Below are 18,109 nucleotides of genomic sequence, written 5' to 3'. Positions count from 1 at the left end.
CTGGCTGGGACGCCCTGTCCATTGGTGTGCTCAGCAGAAGGATACACCCCATAAACATACCAACTTTCCTTAATACTTTGTGTCCCTCTTCTAAAGGTTCCATCTGCTGAGGACATAGCTTTAATGAGTATCCAGGAGGGTTTGTATTTTCCAGGCCATGGACCCCAGTGTGTAGAGGAAAGTCTGGGAATGGGTGCAGGTGTTGGGGTGGGCAGTACTCCCATTTCCATAAGCCTACTGAAACCTGTTATTCCTTGTGAATCTGTTGGGATCCCTATTAATTGGGGTGCCTGCCAATTGACACATCTTGTCAGAAGGTAATGGTAATGTGAGCCAGCACTGTATAAGTGCAAGAGCCATTTAACACCCTTTCATCTGCTAAATACATGAAATTTTTAATATAACTTGTATTTCCAATTGAAAGAAATCTTAGACCACTGTTTCAGTCTCCTCCCCTTATTCTTGTTTGAGTGGTTATAGGATATACATTATGTGGTCTTCTCTACCCAGAACCTGGTGGTAGGCTTCCTCCTCCAGGCAGGCCCCATCAGTACCACCACACTTAGGGAACCACAACAGTAGCTACCTCACTGGCTTTAGGGGACCACTTTTTGTAATTGTCTGTGGCCCAGGACAGCTCAGGACCAGGGTCTTTGCTGCAAAAGTGGCACAGAAAGGAGCAGCAACTGTGGCTTTTCAGGACCTGGTGAGCCTCCCTCACGGCTCTTGGGAGTGTGGACCTCAGAGGCCACGGAGTGCCTGCTGTTTCCCTCTGTCTCTCTCTTTCCTCTCTGTCTCTATTAAATGACAGTTCATTTATGGGTGTCTAGCTGATGGGCTTGTGTCTGGATTACTTTTGTTCCTTACTTTCTCTTTCAGTCTAATCCTGTCATTTGAAATTGTTTTAGATATATTTTGTTTTCATTCTACTTTCCTTGGTTCTTTCCATCTTTCTTTGAAAAGTTGAAGGATAAAATGATCAAACTATAAAAACAGGTGTGCTCATCATCTCAACCTGTATACCCCAATCCCAGCCAACCTCACAGTGACCAAACTCAGCATCTCTTTTTTTTTTAAATAATTTATTTTTATTTTGGTATCAATAATCTACAATTATATGAAGAACATTATGTTTACTAGGCTCCCCCCTTCACCAAGTCCCCCCCACATACCCCTTCACAGTCACTGTCCATCTGCGTAGTAAGATGCTGTAAAATCTCTACTTGTCTTTTCTGTGTTGCACAGCCCTCCCCGTGCCACCCACACACTGTACATGCTAATAGTAATGCCCTCTTTCTTTTTCCCTGCCCTTATCCCTCCCTTCCCTCCCATCCTCCCCAGTCCCTTTCCCTTTGGTAACTGTTAGTAAATTCTTGGGTTCTGTGATTCTGCTGCTGTTTTGTTCCTTCAGTTTTCCTTTGTTCTTATACTCCGCATATGAGTGAAATCATTTGGTACTTGTCTTTTTCCGCCTGGCTTATTTCACTGAGCGTAATACCCTCTTGCTCCATCCATGTTGTTGCAAATGGTAGGATCTGTTTTTTTCTTATGGCTGAGGAATATTCCATTGTGTAAATGTACCACATCTACTGGCTGACATTTAGGTTGCTTCCATATCTTGGCTATTGTAAATAGTGCAGTGATAAACATAGGCATGCATCTGTCTTTTTCAAACTGGAGTGCTGCATTATTAGGGTAAATTCCAAGAAGTGTAATTCCTGGGTCAAATGGTATTTCTATTTTGAGCATTTTGAGGAACCTCCATACTGCTTTCTACAATGGTTGAACTAATTTACATTCCCACCAGCAGTGTAGCAGGGTTCCCCTTTCTCCACAGCCTCGCCAACATTTGTTGTTGTTTGTCTTTTCGATGATGACGATCCTTACTAGTGTGAGGTGATACCTCATTGTGGTTTTAATTTGCATTTCTTTGATGATTAGCGATGTGGAGCATCTTTTCATGTGCCTGTTGGCCATCTGGATTTCTTCTTTAGACAACTGTGTATTCAGCTCCTCTGCCCATTTTTTAATTGGATTATTTGCTTTTTGTTTGTTGAGGCCTGTGAGCTCTTTATATATTTTGGATGTCAATCCTTTATCGGATAATCATTTATGAATATGTTCTCCCATACTGTAGGGTACCTTTTTGTTCTATTGATGATGTCCTTTGCTGTACAGAAGCTTTTTAGCTTGATATAGTCCCACTTGTTCATTTTTGCCTTTGTTTCCCTTGTGCGGGGAGATATGTTCATGAAGAAGTCACTCATGTTGATGTCCATGAGATTTTTGCCTATGTTTTTTCGAAGAGTTTTATGGTTTCATGACTTACATTCAGGTGTTTGATCCATTTGGAGTTTACTTTTGAGTATGGGGTTAGACAGTGAGCCAGTTTCATTCTCTTACATGTAGCTGTCCAGTTTTGCCAGCACTACCTGTTGAAGAGACTGTCATTTCCCCATTATATGTCCATGGCTCCTTTATCAAATATTAATTGGCCATATATGTTTGGGTTAATGTCTGGAGTCTCTATTCTGTTCCACTGGTCTGTGGCTCTGTTCTTGTGCCAGTACCAAATTCTCTTGATTACTGTGGCTTTGTAGTAGAGCTTGAAGTTGGGGAGTGAGATCCCCCCCACGTTATTTTTCCTTCTCAGGATTGTGTTGGCTATTTGGGTTCTTTGACGGTTCCATATGAATTTTTGAACTATTTGTTCCAGTTCATTGAAGAATGCTGTTGGTAATTTGATAGGGATTGCATCGGATCTGTATATTGCTTAGGGCAGGATGGACATTTTGATGATACTAATTCTTCCTAGCCAGGAGCATGGGATGAGCTTCCATTTGGTAGTGACCACTTTAATTTCTCTTAAGAGTGTCTTGTAGTTTTCAGGGTATAGGTCTTTCACTTCCTTGGTTAGGTTTATTCCTAGGTATTTTATTCTTTTTTATGCTATTGTGAATGGAATTGTTTTATTGATTTCTCTTTCTATTAGTTCATTGTTAGTGTATAGGAAAGCTATAGATTTCTGTGTGTTAATTTTGTATCCTGCAACTTTGCTGTATTCCAATACCACTTCTAGTAGTTTTGGGGTGGATTCTTTAGGGTTTTTTATATACAATATCATGTCATCTGGAAATAGTGACAGTTTAACTTCTTCTTTACTGATGTGGATTCCTTGTATTTCTTTGTTTTGTCTAATTGCCATAGCTAGGTCCTCCAGTACTATGTTAAATAACAGTGGGGAGAGTGGGCATCCCTGTCTTGTTCCCGATCTCAGAGGAAAAGCTTTCAGCCTCTCTCTGTTCAGTATGATGTTAGCTGTGGGTTTATCATATATGGCCTTTATTATGTTCAGGTAATTGCCCTCTATGCCCATTTTGTTGAGAGATTTTATCATGAATGGATGTTGAATTTTGTCGAATGCTTTTTCAGCATCTATTGAGATGATCATGTGATTTTTGTCCTTCTTTTTGTTGATGTGGTGGATGATGTTGATGGATTTTCGAATGTTGTACCATCCTTGCATCCCTGGGGTGACACCCATTTGGTCATGGTATATGATCCTCTTGATGTATTTTTGAATTCGGTTTGCTAATATTTTGTTGAGTATTTTTGAATCTACGTTCATCAGGGATATTGGTCTGTAGTTTTCATTTTGGTGGGGTCTTTGCCTGGTTTTGGTATTAGGGTGATGTTGGCTTCATAGAATGAGTTTGGGAGTATTCCCTCCTCTTCTATTTTTTTGAAAACTTTAAGGAGAATGGGTGTTATGTCTTCTCTGTATGTTTGATAAAATTCCGAGGTAAATCCATCTGACCCGGGGGGTTTTGTTCCTGGGTAGTTTTTTGATTACGGATTCAATTTCGTTGCTGGTAATTGGTCTGTTTAGATATTCTGTTTCTTTCTGGGTCGGTCTTGGAAGGTTGTATTTTTCTAAGAAGTTGTCCATTTCTCCTAGGTTTTCCAGCTTGTTAGCATATTGGTTTTCATAGTATTCTCTAATAATTCTTTGTATTTCTGTGGGGTCCGTCATGATTTATCCTTTCTCATTTCTAATTCTGTTGATGTGTGTTGACTCTCTTTTTCTCTTAATAAGTCTGGCTAGAAGCTTATCTATTTTGCTTATTTTCTCGAAGAACTAGCTCTTGGTTTCATTGATTTTTTCTATTGTTTTATTCTTCTAAATTTTATTTATTTCTTTTCTGATCTTTATTATGTCCCTCCATCTGCTGAACTTAGGCCTCATTTGTTCTTCTTTTTCCAATTTAGATAATTGTGACATTAGACTATTGATTTGGGATTGTTCTTCCTTCTTTAAATATGCCTGGATTGCTATATACTTTCCTCTTAAGACTGCTTTTGCTGCGTCCCACAGAAGTTGGGGCTTTGTGTTATTGTTGTCATTTGTTTCCATATATTGCTGGATCTCCATTTTAATTTGGTCATTGATCCATTGATTATTTAGGAGCGTGTTGTTAAGCCTCCATGTGTTTGTGAGCCTTTTTGCTTGCTTTGTACAATTTATTTCTAGTTTTATACCTTTGAGGTCTGAAAAGTTGGTTGGTAGGATTTCAATCTTTTGGAATTTATTGAGGTTCTTTTTGTGGCCTAGTATGTGGTCTATTCTGGAGAATGTTCCATGTGCACTTTAGAAGAATGTGTATCCTGTTGATTTTGGATGTAGAGTTCTATAGATGTCTATTAGGTCCATCTATTCTAGCATGTTGTTCAGTGCCTCTGTGTCCTTACTTATTTTCTTTCTGGTGGATCTATCCTTTGGGGTGAGTGGCGTGTTGAAGTCTCCCAAAATGAATGCATTGCAGTCTATTTCCTCCTTTAGTTCTGTTAGTATTTTTTTCACATATGCTGGTGCTCCTGTGTTGGGTGCATATATATTTAGAACAGTTATATCCTCTTGTTGGACTGAGCCCTTTATGATTATGTAATGTCCTTCTTTATCTCTTGTTACTTTCTTTGTTTTGATGTCTATTTTGTCTGATACTAGTACTGCAACCCCTGCTTTCTTCTCTCTGTTGTTTGCATGAAATATGTTTTTCCATCCCTTGACTTTTAGTCTGTGTATGTCTTTGGGTTTGAGGTGAGTTTCTTGTAAGCAGCATATAGATGGGTGTTGCTTTTTTATCCATTCTATTACTCTGTAACTTTTGATTAGTGCATTCAGTCCATTTACATTTAGGGTGACTATTGAAAGATATGTACTTATTGCTGTTGCAGGCTTTAGATTTGTGGTTACCAAAGGTTCAAGGTTAACTTCTTTAGTATCTTACTGCCTAACTTACTTCACTTATTGAGCTGTTATATACACTGTCTGGAGATTCTTTTCTTCTCCCCCTTCTTATTACTCCTCCTCCATTTTTTATATGTTGGTTGTTTTATTCTGTGCTCTTTCATGTTTCCTTTAACTGCTTTTAGTGGGTAGTTGATTTTTTTTTTTTGCCTTTAGTTAGTATTTGGTTGGTCTGCTTTCTTTTCTGTGATTTTATTTTCTCTGGTGACATCTGTTTAGTCTTAGGAGTGCTTCCATCTAGAATAGTCCCTCTAGAATACCCTGTAGTGGTGGTTTGTGGGAGGCAAATTCCCTCAACTTTTGCTTGTCTGGGAATTGTTTAATCCCTCCTTCATATTTAAATGATAATCTTGCTGTATACAGTATCCTTCGTTCAAGGCCCTTCTGTTTCATTGCATTAAATATATCATGCCATTCTCTTCTGGCCTATAAGGTTTCTGTTGAGAAGTCTGATGATAGTCTGATGGGTTTTCCTTTATAGGTGACCTCTTTCTTCTCTCTAGCTGCCTTTAAAACTCTGTCCTTGTCCTTGATCTTTGCCATTTTAATTATTATGTGTCTTGGTGTTGTCCTCCTTGGGTGCTTTCTGTTGTATATTCTGTGTATTTCCGTGGTCTGATTGATTATTTCCTCCCCCAGTTTGGGGAAGTTTTCAGCAATTATTTCTTCAAAGACACTGTCTATCCATTTTTCTCTCTCTTCTTCTTCTGGTACCCCTATAATGCAGATATTGTTCCTTTTGGATTGGTCACACAGTTCTCTTAATATTGTTTCATTCCTGGAGATCCTTTTGTCTCTCTCTATGTCAGCTTATATGCGTTCCTGTTCTCTGGTTTCAATTCCATCAATGGCGTCTTGCATCTTATCCATTCTGCTTATAAATCCTTCCAGAGTTTGTTTCACTTCTATAATCTCCTTCTGGATGTCTGTAATCTCCCTCCAAACTTCATCCCTTAGCTCTTGTATATTTCTCTGTATCTCTGTGAGCATGTTTATGATTTTTATTTTGAATTCTTTTTCAGGAAGACTGGTTAGGTCTGTCTCCTCAGGTGTTGACTCTGTGATCTTTGTCTGTCTCAAATTTTGCCTTTTCATTGCGATAGAGATAGTTTGCAGAGCTGGCACGAGTGATGGCTGGGAGAACTTCCCTTCTTGTCGTTTTGTGGCCCTCCTCTCCTGGGAGAACAGCGACCTCTAGTGGCTTGTGCTGGGCAGCTGCATGCAGACGGGGCTTCTGATTCTTGCCCAGCCACTATGGAGTTTATCTCTGCTGTTGCTGTGGGCGTGGCCTACCTCAGGCTGCTGCTCCAATATGGCGGAGCCACATTGGAGGAGGTATGGCCGAGTGACTGTTTATCTCCATGACGGTCCCCTGAGATGCCCTGCTATCCAGGGGGTTAGGGTTCCCAGAGTTCCCTGCCTCTGGACTAAGGGTCGTGGGATGCTTCCTTCTACCTGTGGGGTCCCTGTCCCTTTAAGACTTCCAAAAAGCACTCGCTTTTCTTTGTCTCTGGGGTGGCAGCTGCAGGGACCCACTCACAGGTATTACTATCCTGTTTCCCTAGTATCCAGCACCCGACGCATGCACTGTGTCTGTGCTCTGGTGTGAATGGCTTGGACTGGGTGCTTGGCAGACCTGGGCTCCCTCTCCCTCCCCGCTCCGACTCCTCTCCTCCAACCAAGAGCTGGGGTGTGGGGCACTGGGTCCCGCCGGGCCGCAGCTTGTATCTTACCCCCTTCGTGAGGCACTGGGTTGTCACAGGTGTGAGTGTAGTCTGGCTGTTGTCCTGTGTCTTCTGGTCTCTCTTTTAGGAAGAGTAGTCTTTGTTGTATTTTCAAAAATATATGTGGTTTTGGGAGGAGATTTCTGCTGCTCTACTCACGCCACCATCTTGGCTCCGCCCCTCCTAGCATTGAAATTTAAAGGAGAGATTAAATAATTTCCAGATAAGTAGAAGTTGAGGGAATTTACCTCCTGCAGACTGTCTCTACAGTGTATTTTGGAGGGACTGCTAAAGGTAGAAGTGTTTCTAAGGCTAAGTAGCTGTAACCACAGAATATAAAACCATAGTAAAGGAAGTAGACCAATTAATTACTAAGCAAATACAAAATTAAATCCACTACCCACAAAGTCAGTCAAGGAATAGACAGAGAGTATAGAATATAATATCTAATATATAAAGAGTAGGGGAGGAAGAAAAAGAAGAGAAGAAAAAAGGAGAACCTTTATATAGTGTTTGAAATAGCATAAAAAGCAAGTTAAGTTAGACTGTTAGATAATAATGGGCTGCCCTTGAACCTTTCATAACCATGAATATAAAGCCTGCAATGGCAATACGTACATATCTATCAATAATCACCCTAAATATAAATGGACTGAATGCACCAATCAAAAGACATAGAGTTACAGAATGGATGAAAGCACAAGACCCATCTATTTGCTGCCTACAAGAGACTCACTTGGAACCCAAAGACATACACAGACTAAAAATGATGGGGTGGAAAAAGGTATTTCATGCAAATAGTAGGGAGAAAAAGCAGAGGTTGCAGTATTTGTATCCGACAAAGTAGACTTCAATGCAAAGAAAATAACAGGACACAAAGAAGGACAATACACAGTGATAAAAGGATCAGTTGCAGAGGGGATATAAACATAATAAATATCTATACCCTAGCATAGGACCACTTAGTTTTGTGAAAAAATACTAACAGAATTAAAGGTGGAAACAGAATGCAATGCATTCATTTAAGAAGACTTCAACACACCACTCACTGCAAAGGACAGATCCACCACACAGAAAATAAGTAAGGAGACAGAAGCACTGAACAACACATTAGAACAAATGGACCTAACAAACATGTACAGAACACTCCACCCAAAAGCAGCAAGATACACACTCTTTTCATGTGCACCCAGAACATTTTCCAGAATAGATCACATACTAGAAAACAAAAACAGCCTCAGGTAATTCAGAAGGATTGAAATTGTATGAACCAGCTTCTCAGACCACAAAGGTATGAAACTAGACATAAATTATGCAAAGAAAACAAAAAGGCTCACAAACACATGGAGGCTTAACAAAACAAAATCATCTTAAATAATCAATTGATCAATGACCAAATAAAAACAGAAATCAAGCAACATATGGAGACAAATGAAAACAACAGCTCAACACCCCAAAATCTGTGGGATGAATAATCCCAAATGAACAGTCTAAACTCATAATTAATGAAACTAGAAAAGAAGACCAATGAGGCCCAAAGTCCGTAGGAGAAAGGATATAATAAAGATCGGAGAAGAAATAAATAAAATTGAGAAGGATAAAACAATAGAAAAAAATCAATGAAACCAAGAGCTGATTCTTTGAGAAAATAAACAAAATAGATAAACCCCTGGACAGACTTATTAGGAGAAACAGAGAATCTACACACATAAACAGAATTAGAAATGAAAAAGGAAAAATCACGACAGATACCACAGAAATACAAAGAATTATTAGAGAATCCTATGAATATCTATATGCTAACAAACTGTATAAACTAGAAGGATGGACAGCTTTCTAGAAAAATAAAACCTTCCAAGACTGACCAAGGAAGAAACAGAAAATCTAAACAGACCAATTACCAGCAACGAAATTGAATCAGTAGTCAAAAAGCAACACAAGAACAAAACTCCTGGACCAGATGGATTCACCGCTGAATTTTATCAGACTTTAGAGAAGACCTAATAGCCATTCTCCTTAAAGTTTTCCAAAAAATAGAAGAGGAGGGAATACTTCCGAACTCATTCTATGAAGTCAGCATCACTCTAATACCAAAACCAGGCAAAGACACCACAAAAAAGAAAATTACAGACCCATGTCCCTGATAAACATAGATGCAAAAATACTCAACAAAATATTAGCAAACAGAAGTCAAAAATACATCAAGAGGATCATACACCATGACCAAGTGGGATTCATCCCATGGATGCAAGGATGGTACAACATTCCAAAACCCATCAACATCATCCACCACATTAACAAAAAGAAGGACAAAAACCACATGATCATCTTAATCGATGCTGTAAAAGTATTCAACAAAATTCAACATCCATTCGTGATAAAAACTCTCAACAAAATGGGTATAGAGGGCCACTACCTCAACATAGTAAAGGCCATATGTTACAAACCCACAGCCAACATCATACTTAACAGCAAGAAGCTGAAAGCTTTTCCCCTAAGATCTGGAGTAAGACAAGGATGCCCACCCTCCCTGCTTTTATTCAACATAGTACTGGAGGTCCTAGCCATGGCAGTCAGACAACACAAAGAAATAAAAGGCACCCAGATTGGTAAGGAAGAAGTCAAACTGTCACTATTTGGAGATGACGTGATATTATACATAGACAACCCTAAAAAATCCACTCCAAAACTACTAGAACTAATATCTGAATTCAGCAAAGTTGCAGGATACAAAATTAATACACAGAAATCTTTTGCATTCCTTTACAGTAATGATGAACTAGCAGAAAGAGAAATCACGAAAACAATTCCATTCACAATTGCATCAAAAAGAATAAAACACCTAGTAATAAACCTAACCAAGGAAGTGAAAGACCTATACCATGGTAACTAAAAGACAATCTTAAGAGAAATTAAAGAAGTCACTAACAAATGGAATTTCATCCCATGCTCTTGGATAGGAAGAACTAATATTGTCAAAAAGGCCATCCTGCCTTAAGCAATCTACAGATTCAATGCAATCCCTATCAAAATACCAACAGCGTTCTTCAGCACAATGGAACAAATAGTTCTAAAATTCATATGGAACCACAAAATACCCCAAATAGTCAAAGCAATCCTGAGGAGGAAGACTAAAGCAGGGGGGATCTTGCTTTCCAACTTCAAGCTCTACTATAAAGCCACAGTAATCAAGACAATTTGGTACTGGCACAAAAACAGAGCCACAGCCCAGTGGAACAGATTACAGACTCCAGACATTAACCCAAACATATATGGTCAATTAATATTTGATAAAGGAGCAATGGATATACAACAGGGAAATGACAGCCTCTTCAACAGCTGGTGTGGGTACAACTGGACAGCTACATGTTTGAGAATGAAACTGGATAATTGTCCAACCCCATACACAAAAGTAAATTCGAAATGGATCAAAGACCTGAATGTAAGTCATGAAACCATAAAACTCTTAGAAAAAAACATAGGCAAAACTCTCTTGGACATAAACATGAGCTGCTTCTTAATGAACATATCTCCCCGTGCAAGGGAAACAAAAGCAAAAATGAAGAAGTGGGACTATATCAAGCTGAAAAGCTTCTGTACAGCAAAGGACACCATCAATAGAACAAAAAGGTATGCTACAGTATGGGAGAATATATTCGTAAATGACAGATCCGATAAAGGCTTGACATCCAAAATATATAAAGAGCTCATGCACCTCAACAAAGAAAAAGCAAATAATCCAATTAAAAAATGGACAGAGGAACCAAACAGACAGTTCTCCAAAAAAGAAATTCAGATGGCCAACAGACACATGAAAAGATGCTCCACATCACTAGTTATCAGAGAAATGCAAATTAAAAGCACAATGAGATATCACCTCACACAAGTAAGGATGGCTACCATACAAAAGACAAACAACAACAAATGTTGGCGAGGTTGTGGAGAAAGGGGAACCCTCCTACACTGCTGGTGGGAATGTAAGCTAGGTCAACCATTGTGGAAAGCAGTATGGAGGTTCCTCAAAATGCTCAAAATAGACTTACCATTTGACCCAGGAATTCCACTTCTAGGAATTTACCCTAAGAATGCAGCACTCCAGTTTGAGAAAAACAGATGCACTCCTATGTTTATTGCAGCACTATTTACAATAGTCAAGATATGGAAACAACCTAAGTGTCCACCAGTGGATGAATGGATAAAGAAGATGTGGTACATATACACAAGTGAATATTATTCAGCTATAAGAAGAAAACAAATCCTACCATTTGCAGCAACATGGAGGGAGCTAGAGGGTATTATGCTCAGTGAAATAAGCCAAGCGGAGAAAGACAAATACCAAATGATTTCACTAATCTTTGGAGTATAAGAACAAAGGAAAAACTTAAGGAACAAAACAGCAGCAGAATCACAGAACCCAAGAATGGACTAACAGTTACTAAAGGGAAAGAGACTGGGGAGAATGGGAAGGTAGGGAGGGGTAAGGGCGGGGAAGACGAAAGGGGGTATTATGATTAGCATGTATAATGTGGGAGGTGGGGGAAAGGGGAGGGCTGTGCAATATAGAGAACACAAGTAGTGATTCTACAACATTTTGATATGCTGATGGACAGTGACTGTAATGGGGTTTGTGGGGGGGGACTTGGTGTAGGGGAGAGCCTAGTAAACATAATATTCTTCAAGTAATTGTAGATTAATGATCACAAAAAAGGGGGGGTTTTCTCCCTCATAGGATAAAATTAACTGCAAATCAATGATTAATGCATGCTTTACATATCCTTAATTTTGTTCTTTTAAAGGGTATTGTATGATCAGCTATGGATGTACATTTTTCTGACAATATTTCTTTCTCTTAAAAAAAAAATCTGTTCCTGTGTGGTGGTCTCCAATAGGTACTTCACAATGGTATAAAGGTCATATCAAAGTGTGGGCAAAGGGTTTGTTTGTGTTTGCATAGAGGATCAAAGCCTAATTTGGCTACCCAGAAAACTAATTAAGAGATGATATGAAGAAGAATGTCCAACATCAACATCCTCTGGAAGAGTCATTCCAGAAGATGATCATCTAAAAACTTCAACAAAGATCCTGGCACTGTGCAGTTATAGCTGCAGTCATCCCGCCGGTTCCTGGACTTGCCATTGGAATGAAGAAGGAGATATCTAAGCTGGCATGTGCATACAGTAAAACAACAAATTTGACTGGATCTATATTGTTGGAACTTAACCAAGGATTAGGAGAAGTGCAAGTTGCAGTGCTCCAAAATTGTGTGACTATAGACTATCTACTGTTAAAAGAACATATGGGATGTGAACAGTTCCCAGGAATGTGTTGTTTTAATTTGTCTGATTTTTCTCAAACTATTCAAATTCAGTTAGACAATATCCATCACATCATTGATAAGTTTTCACAAATGCCTAGGGTACCTAACTGGTTTTCTTGGTTCCACTGGATATGGCTGGTAATTGTAGGTCTGCTTTTGTTGTGTCTCTGTATTCCTATTATGTTAATGTGTGTACGCAATTTAATTAGTAGTTTGTTAAAACCTATACATGCTTATGTTACTCTACAAGAAGTTATGTCAAAGAAATAATCAATCTTCCTATGTTTTCTTCCGTCTGCTACTTCTATAGCTTTTCTTCTTCCTTCCTAATTACAACCCTTTAGTAGAATTCGTGCCTCATATTGAAAATTACCGAGTATCATAATTCTTCCAAGTGGTAAAGATACCTCAAGACAAATGCTGGGCATAGAAGCCACAGGGCATAAATCTGCAAAGAAGTAAAAAGCTAACCTTTTCAAAGAATATTGCTTCTCTCTCACTTACCAACTTTACATTTCCCTGTATGGCCCTGGAAGATGGCCGGTTAGCCAGAGATGGGTAAGATTCCTCAAGGGAGGAGCAACCTAAGACAGGCACAGTCACAGGGGGGCCATCAGGTGAGAAATTGGGAATCAACTCAAGTGAGGCTTAGAACCTCACCCCCCCTGTTTTGAGATAAATCTGCATCCGTGGATGTTTTGTTGCCCTTGTCTGCTTGGATTAATACTTAGTCTATAGGCACAGACCTGATCATCTACCTTTGCCCTCTTACAGCACTAAATTATGTTTTCTACCTTTATCTTGCATCTACCAACCACTTCAGCATTTTATTTTAAAAAAATAATAGTAAGGGAGAAATGTGGGATTCACATATAAATCAAGTATAAAAATCAAATGAATAATCATATCTGACTTGATTGTTTATAGTTCATGATGCGTGATCGAAACCGAAAGTTTCTGTGATATGACTGCCCTTGCACTGTTCACCATGTAAGAACTTACTCACTATGTAAGAACTTGTTCACCATGTAAGAACTTGTTCGTTATGCTTCAGAAGATTGGAGAGTGTTGAGATTAGGCTTGGGGTTGATTAATGATTGTGCATTGAGTCCCCTATACAGAATTTTATTGTTGTTAACAACCATTTGATCAATAAATATGAGAGATGCCCTCTCAAAAAAAAAATACATATGCCACAAGAACATGAAAAAAAGTTGATTGTATGAATTCTGCATAGGGAAGGATTTTTATAACTCCAGCAAAGGAGGTTATATAAAGGATGTCTTGATTTTATAATAAACAAAATAAGAACTTCCTTAAAAGAAGTCACAAAATTAAGAGATAAAAAATTAACTGGGAACATTGCCAAGACAAAGAAGACAAGGATATCATATCTTTAACAAAAAAAGGCCCATACAATTCAAGAATTCCCAGTAGTTAACAAGTAGATGACATGAACAAACAATTAATAATAAAAAATTAAAAATTAACAGTCTTAGGAAAATAACTCCCTTACCAATAAGAAAAGAAATTAAAACAAAAGCAAGGAGGTACCATTTTGGCTGTCATATGAGATATAATTAAGGGGAGAACATGAACACCAAAATACAGAGAGGTTGTAGATATAAAGACAGTCGCAGTAGGAAATTTTGGCAACATGGATAAAGAGCCTTAAAATGTTCCACTTAGACATTCTCCTCTTCAAAATATTAAAAATAACAGAGTATGAATATAAAAATAATTTCAGAGACTTTCTTTGTATCAGTGTTTGTAATAGTGAAACCTTAGGAATCACCTTATCATCCAATGGTGGAATATTGTGTAAATCATGGGCCTTCTGTTGTAATCTCAGAGAGCCAATTGTTCAAGAAGAGTTAATATGGAGTCAACTCCTCAGATTAAGGAAAAAAGTATATATAATTGCACCTGTAATATTTTCTCAGCAATAAAACATAAAAAGCCACTAGAAAAAGACAGGTGGAAAATGATATGAAAATTATCAGTGGTTTTCTTTAGATGAAAGGATAGTGAGTGTTTTCTTCTTTTTTCCCCCTATTTATGTTTTAAAAATGTAATCAAATGAGCATGTATTGTTTTATAGTAGAGACAAATGAAATAAACTAGAGATTAAGAACCAAAGAATTAAGGACTTGTCCCAGTAACTAATAATCACTCACTGTCAGTCGTAGACCCAATCCCCATTGTGTGGCTGTGGGCCAGACCCCTGACCCCTCTGTGCCTAGGTTCCTACCCTAGAACCATTCTTGCTCTCAGTCCCAGCAGGTAGTACATGGTAGGGGGCCAGCTTTCTGCTTGTGGAGGTTCAGCCCTGCGAGTGAGCTGCTTCCAAAGGCAGGGCTGGGAATGGTTCCTGAGACTCGGAGCACTTGAGCCTTGCAGGTCTAGTGAGCGTTCCCTGTAGCTGGGGGCACCTGGCAGTCATAGACTGGGCTGCGTCCCAGGCCCTGGATTCTGTCTGAATTCATCCTTTTGGTGCTCCCACTCTCTGGGTTGAAGGCCCTTGGACACCTGTGCCCACTAATCACGTCACTCTTGACCAAGTTGGCCTTAACATTTCCCTCAGCCTGACTGAACTTTTGATGGGCTTTTTCCTGACTTTAAGTCTGCAAGCTCTACTTTCTCAGAATATTTACTTAAGAAAATTTTCAATTTTGTGGTTTGACTCTACCTGGACACCTATGACTGCTAATCATGCTGCCCTGTGGGGACTACTGGCCACTCCTTCTTCCCGGAGGCTGCGCTTTCCTTGGCCACTTGATCCTAGTCTAGTCCCACCTCGTTAGTCATTCTCCCTGTGCGATGCTGAGCATCCATCCTCTCCTGAATTTGACTTTTCAAAGTTACAATGGAGAAGTCCAGGGAGAAGGCATTTCAAAGGCCCTGAGCTTCAAGTCTGGGGAAGAACCCTTTACTGAGTAGAGTATTTTCCCCAGCCGAGGAGTCTCCACAAATCACCCCTCATGTTCCTGTTCCTCAGGCTGTAGATAAAGGGGTTCAGCATGGGGGTGACCATCGTGTATGCCACAGATGCCACCATTCCGGTGTCTGCCGAGTAGGAGGAGGAGGGCTGGAAATACACCAGAAAGAGTGTTCCATAAAGGAGAGTGACCACTGTCAGGTGGGAGCCACAGGTAGAGAAGACTCCGTGCTTCCCCCCAGCAGAGGGGATCGTGAGGATGGTGCGCATGATGTGCGCATAGGAGACCAGGACGCAGCCGAGGGCACCAGGCCCGACAGGGCCGCTTCAGTAAGCATCACGATCTGGAAGATGTGAGTGTCTGAGCAGGCCAGTGTGAGGAGCAGGAGGAGGTCACAGAAGGAGTGTGGGATGGAACGGGAGGCACAGAAGGAGAACTGAGACATCAGGAGAGTGAGTGGGAAGGCCAGGAGGTGGGAGCAGAGCCAGCACACAGTGACCAGCAGCAGGCAGCGCTGGGGGCTCACGATCGTGGTGTAGTGGAGAGGAAGGCAAATGGCCACGTAGCGGTCACATGCCATCACAGCCAGCAGGAAGTCATCCAGCAGGGCCAGTGCCATGAAGAAGTACATCTGCAGGAGGCACCTGGTGTGGGAGATGGTGTGGTGCTGTGTCTGGATGTTCACCAGCACCTTGGGGACAATGGTGCAGGAGAAGCAGGTGTCGATGAAGGACAGGTTGGCCAGGAAGAAGTACATGGGGGTGTGGAGGCGAGGGTCAGAGCCGATGGCCAGGATGGTGAGCAGGTTCCCCGACACAGTGAGCAGGTACATGCCCAGGAAGATCCCAAACAGGAGAGGCTGCTGTTCTGAATGCTCAGAGAGGCCCAGGAGCAGGAGGTCAGGGATGCCGTTTGGTTTCTGATTTTCATTTAAAGTAGAACAATTGAAGGAAAATCTTACCTAAATATACATAGACTCCAAAAAGTTATGGCATTCAAAGCCTTTTTTTCCCCATGTTCCTTTTAAAGGTCCTAGAAATACACTGTAAACATGTGCAGAGGTAAGAACTATGGACAGTGATGGGAGATTTTTTGGGGGTTGAACTTTGCATATTAGTACATTGTCCTGTAGACCTCCTGGATGAGGCTGAACTGGAGATTACCTGGGAAGAAACTTCCTAATTCACAGTTCACCCCAACCGCCCGTTATGGGAAAGCTATCAATTTCATTGTCATGAGAAGTTTGAATAAGACATTGTGGCAAATATGTATTTACTAAGAAATTATTAAGAAGAGCTCTCTTTCTGTCTCTGTCTCTCAATTGAGGGGTAGAGAAGCAATAAGTAATTACATGCATAGGTTGTCACTGGGACTCAGAAATTCTTGGTATGATGGGAGTATCTGCCCTCTTTTTCTTTTGAAGACCTATCAAATGAGCTAATGTAGATAAAATCACTTTATAAACTCAAAGGCGTTTTACAAAGAAAAGATCCCATTGTCTTCATCATCAGCATTCCTGTCAGCAGCATCAAGTCCCTAGGAGTTTGGCCTGGGGTCCTATAGACCAGGTGGGAAACCTTTCTCTGCCCTTTCTGGCTGTGCTATCCTTTGCAACTTATACACCCTCTTTGCGCCTCAGTTTCCTAGATTGTTAATTTCACTGTTAATGCAGATATTGTAAACTTATGGATAAGGAATGAGATGACATATTCAAAATGCTAGCATGGAGTAGACCTTCAATAAATTGTGATAACAGTTATTAATATTGCTAGTAATTGTAGATAAAAAGGAACCTGGGGTTCCTGATGCACCAGAAAAATGTTTGAGGGCATGCCTCCCAGCTCTAAACCCCCACTGCTTTTATATTTTGGGTGAATTATTTACATCCTCTGAGCCTCATTTTTTTTTCATCTGTAGAATGTGGACATAAACCTACCATATAGGACTGTTGAAAGCATCAACATGCCAGAATCCATTAAAGGGTTTTTCAGGACCTGTGATATAAAAACCCAAATGAGAGCTTCTGTCTTGTGCATTTGCCTGGTGTGGAAGGATGAACATGCCAACAGGCAACACCAGTGTGTGCTAATATCATGCACTTTGATGTGGGCGTGCAACCCAGTCCCTCTGAGTTTGACAAACTTTCCCTGGCCGCTGGCTCTTTTGTACACCAAAATGTTGAGCAAGTTTGCTCCATCTTTCTGGCCTCAGTTTCTGCATCTGCTTGAAGAAGATAATAACTGCCTAATGCATAGCATTATCATGAGGTTTAAATTAGTAAAGGATCGTACAGAACTAGAATGATGATGGGCTTATATCAAGTCCTCTTTATGTTAACTTTTTCTGATTTCATTGTCTTCTCTTGAAGGAGTTTCTGGAGTGACCAACTAATTGTCTGTGTTTGCCCAACACTTTTCTGCTTTCAAAACTGGTCAGCCCACTTACCCCAGTCCTGGCACACAGGGCCTTTACTTGGTCATCATCTTTGGGAAGTTGGGCTCTGAAAACTGTAGATTCATATGTACAGTTGTAAGCGCCACTGTCATCAGTACCATCATCATGACCTCGGTGGCAATGGCTCTGATGTAGTGGTACCATGACAAAGCATCCACTTGGACAGGTCAAGTGTGTAGACCCTGGTTCGAGTCCCAGCAGTACGTCTTGTAAATCATTTAGCGTTTCAGAGTTTCAGTTGTAAAATGAACCGAAATAAATCTACCTCACATAATTCTGAGTCGCAAGGTGGAAAAATGAAATAGATCTTGCTAAACTGCCAGTTGTGGAGATTGTTACTGTCCTAGGCTGATTTTGAGAGCCACTC

The 18,109-nt window shown here is 40.2% G+C and overlaps 1 protein-coding gene across 1 annotated transcript in view; it reads right to left on the bottom strand.

Moving 5' to 3' along the window:
• The window catches only part of LOC130683128 (olfactory receptor 1J4-like), a 28,011-nt gene extending 10,125 nt beyond the window's left edge, over positions 1-17,886 (bottom strand). Inside the window, 3 exon segments of the mRNA XM_057499409.1 lie at positions 10,228-10,236; positions 15,732-16,249; positions 17,734-17,886. Coding sequence (XP_057355392.1) covers positions 10,228-10,236; positions 15,732-16,249; positions 17,734-17,886 — 680 coding nt within the window.
• Between the last annotated feature and the right edge of the window lie 223 nt (positions 17,887-18,109).

Source organism: Manis pentadactyla, chromosome 3, assembly GCF_030020395.1.
Source record: "Manis pentadactyla isolate mManPen7 chromosome 3, mManPen7.hap1, whole genome shotgun sequence".
Classification (NCBI taxonomy): Eukaryota; Metazoa; Chordata; class Mammalia; order Pholidota; family Manidae; genus Manis; species Manis pentadactyla.
Note: the sequence above shows the minus strand (reverse complement) of the source record. Positions and strands in the feature narration are given on the sequence as shown.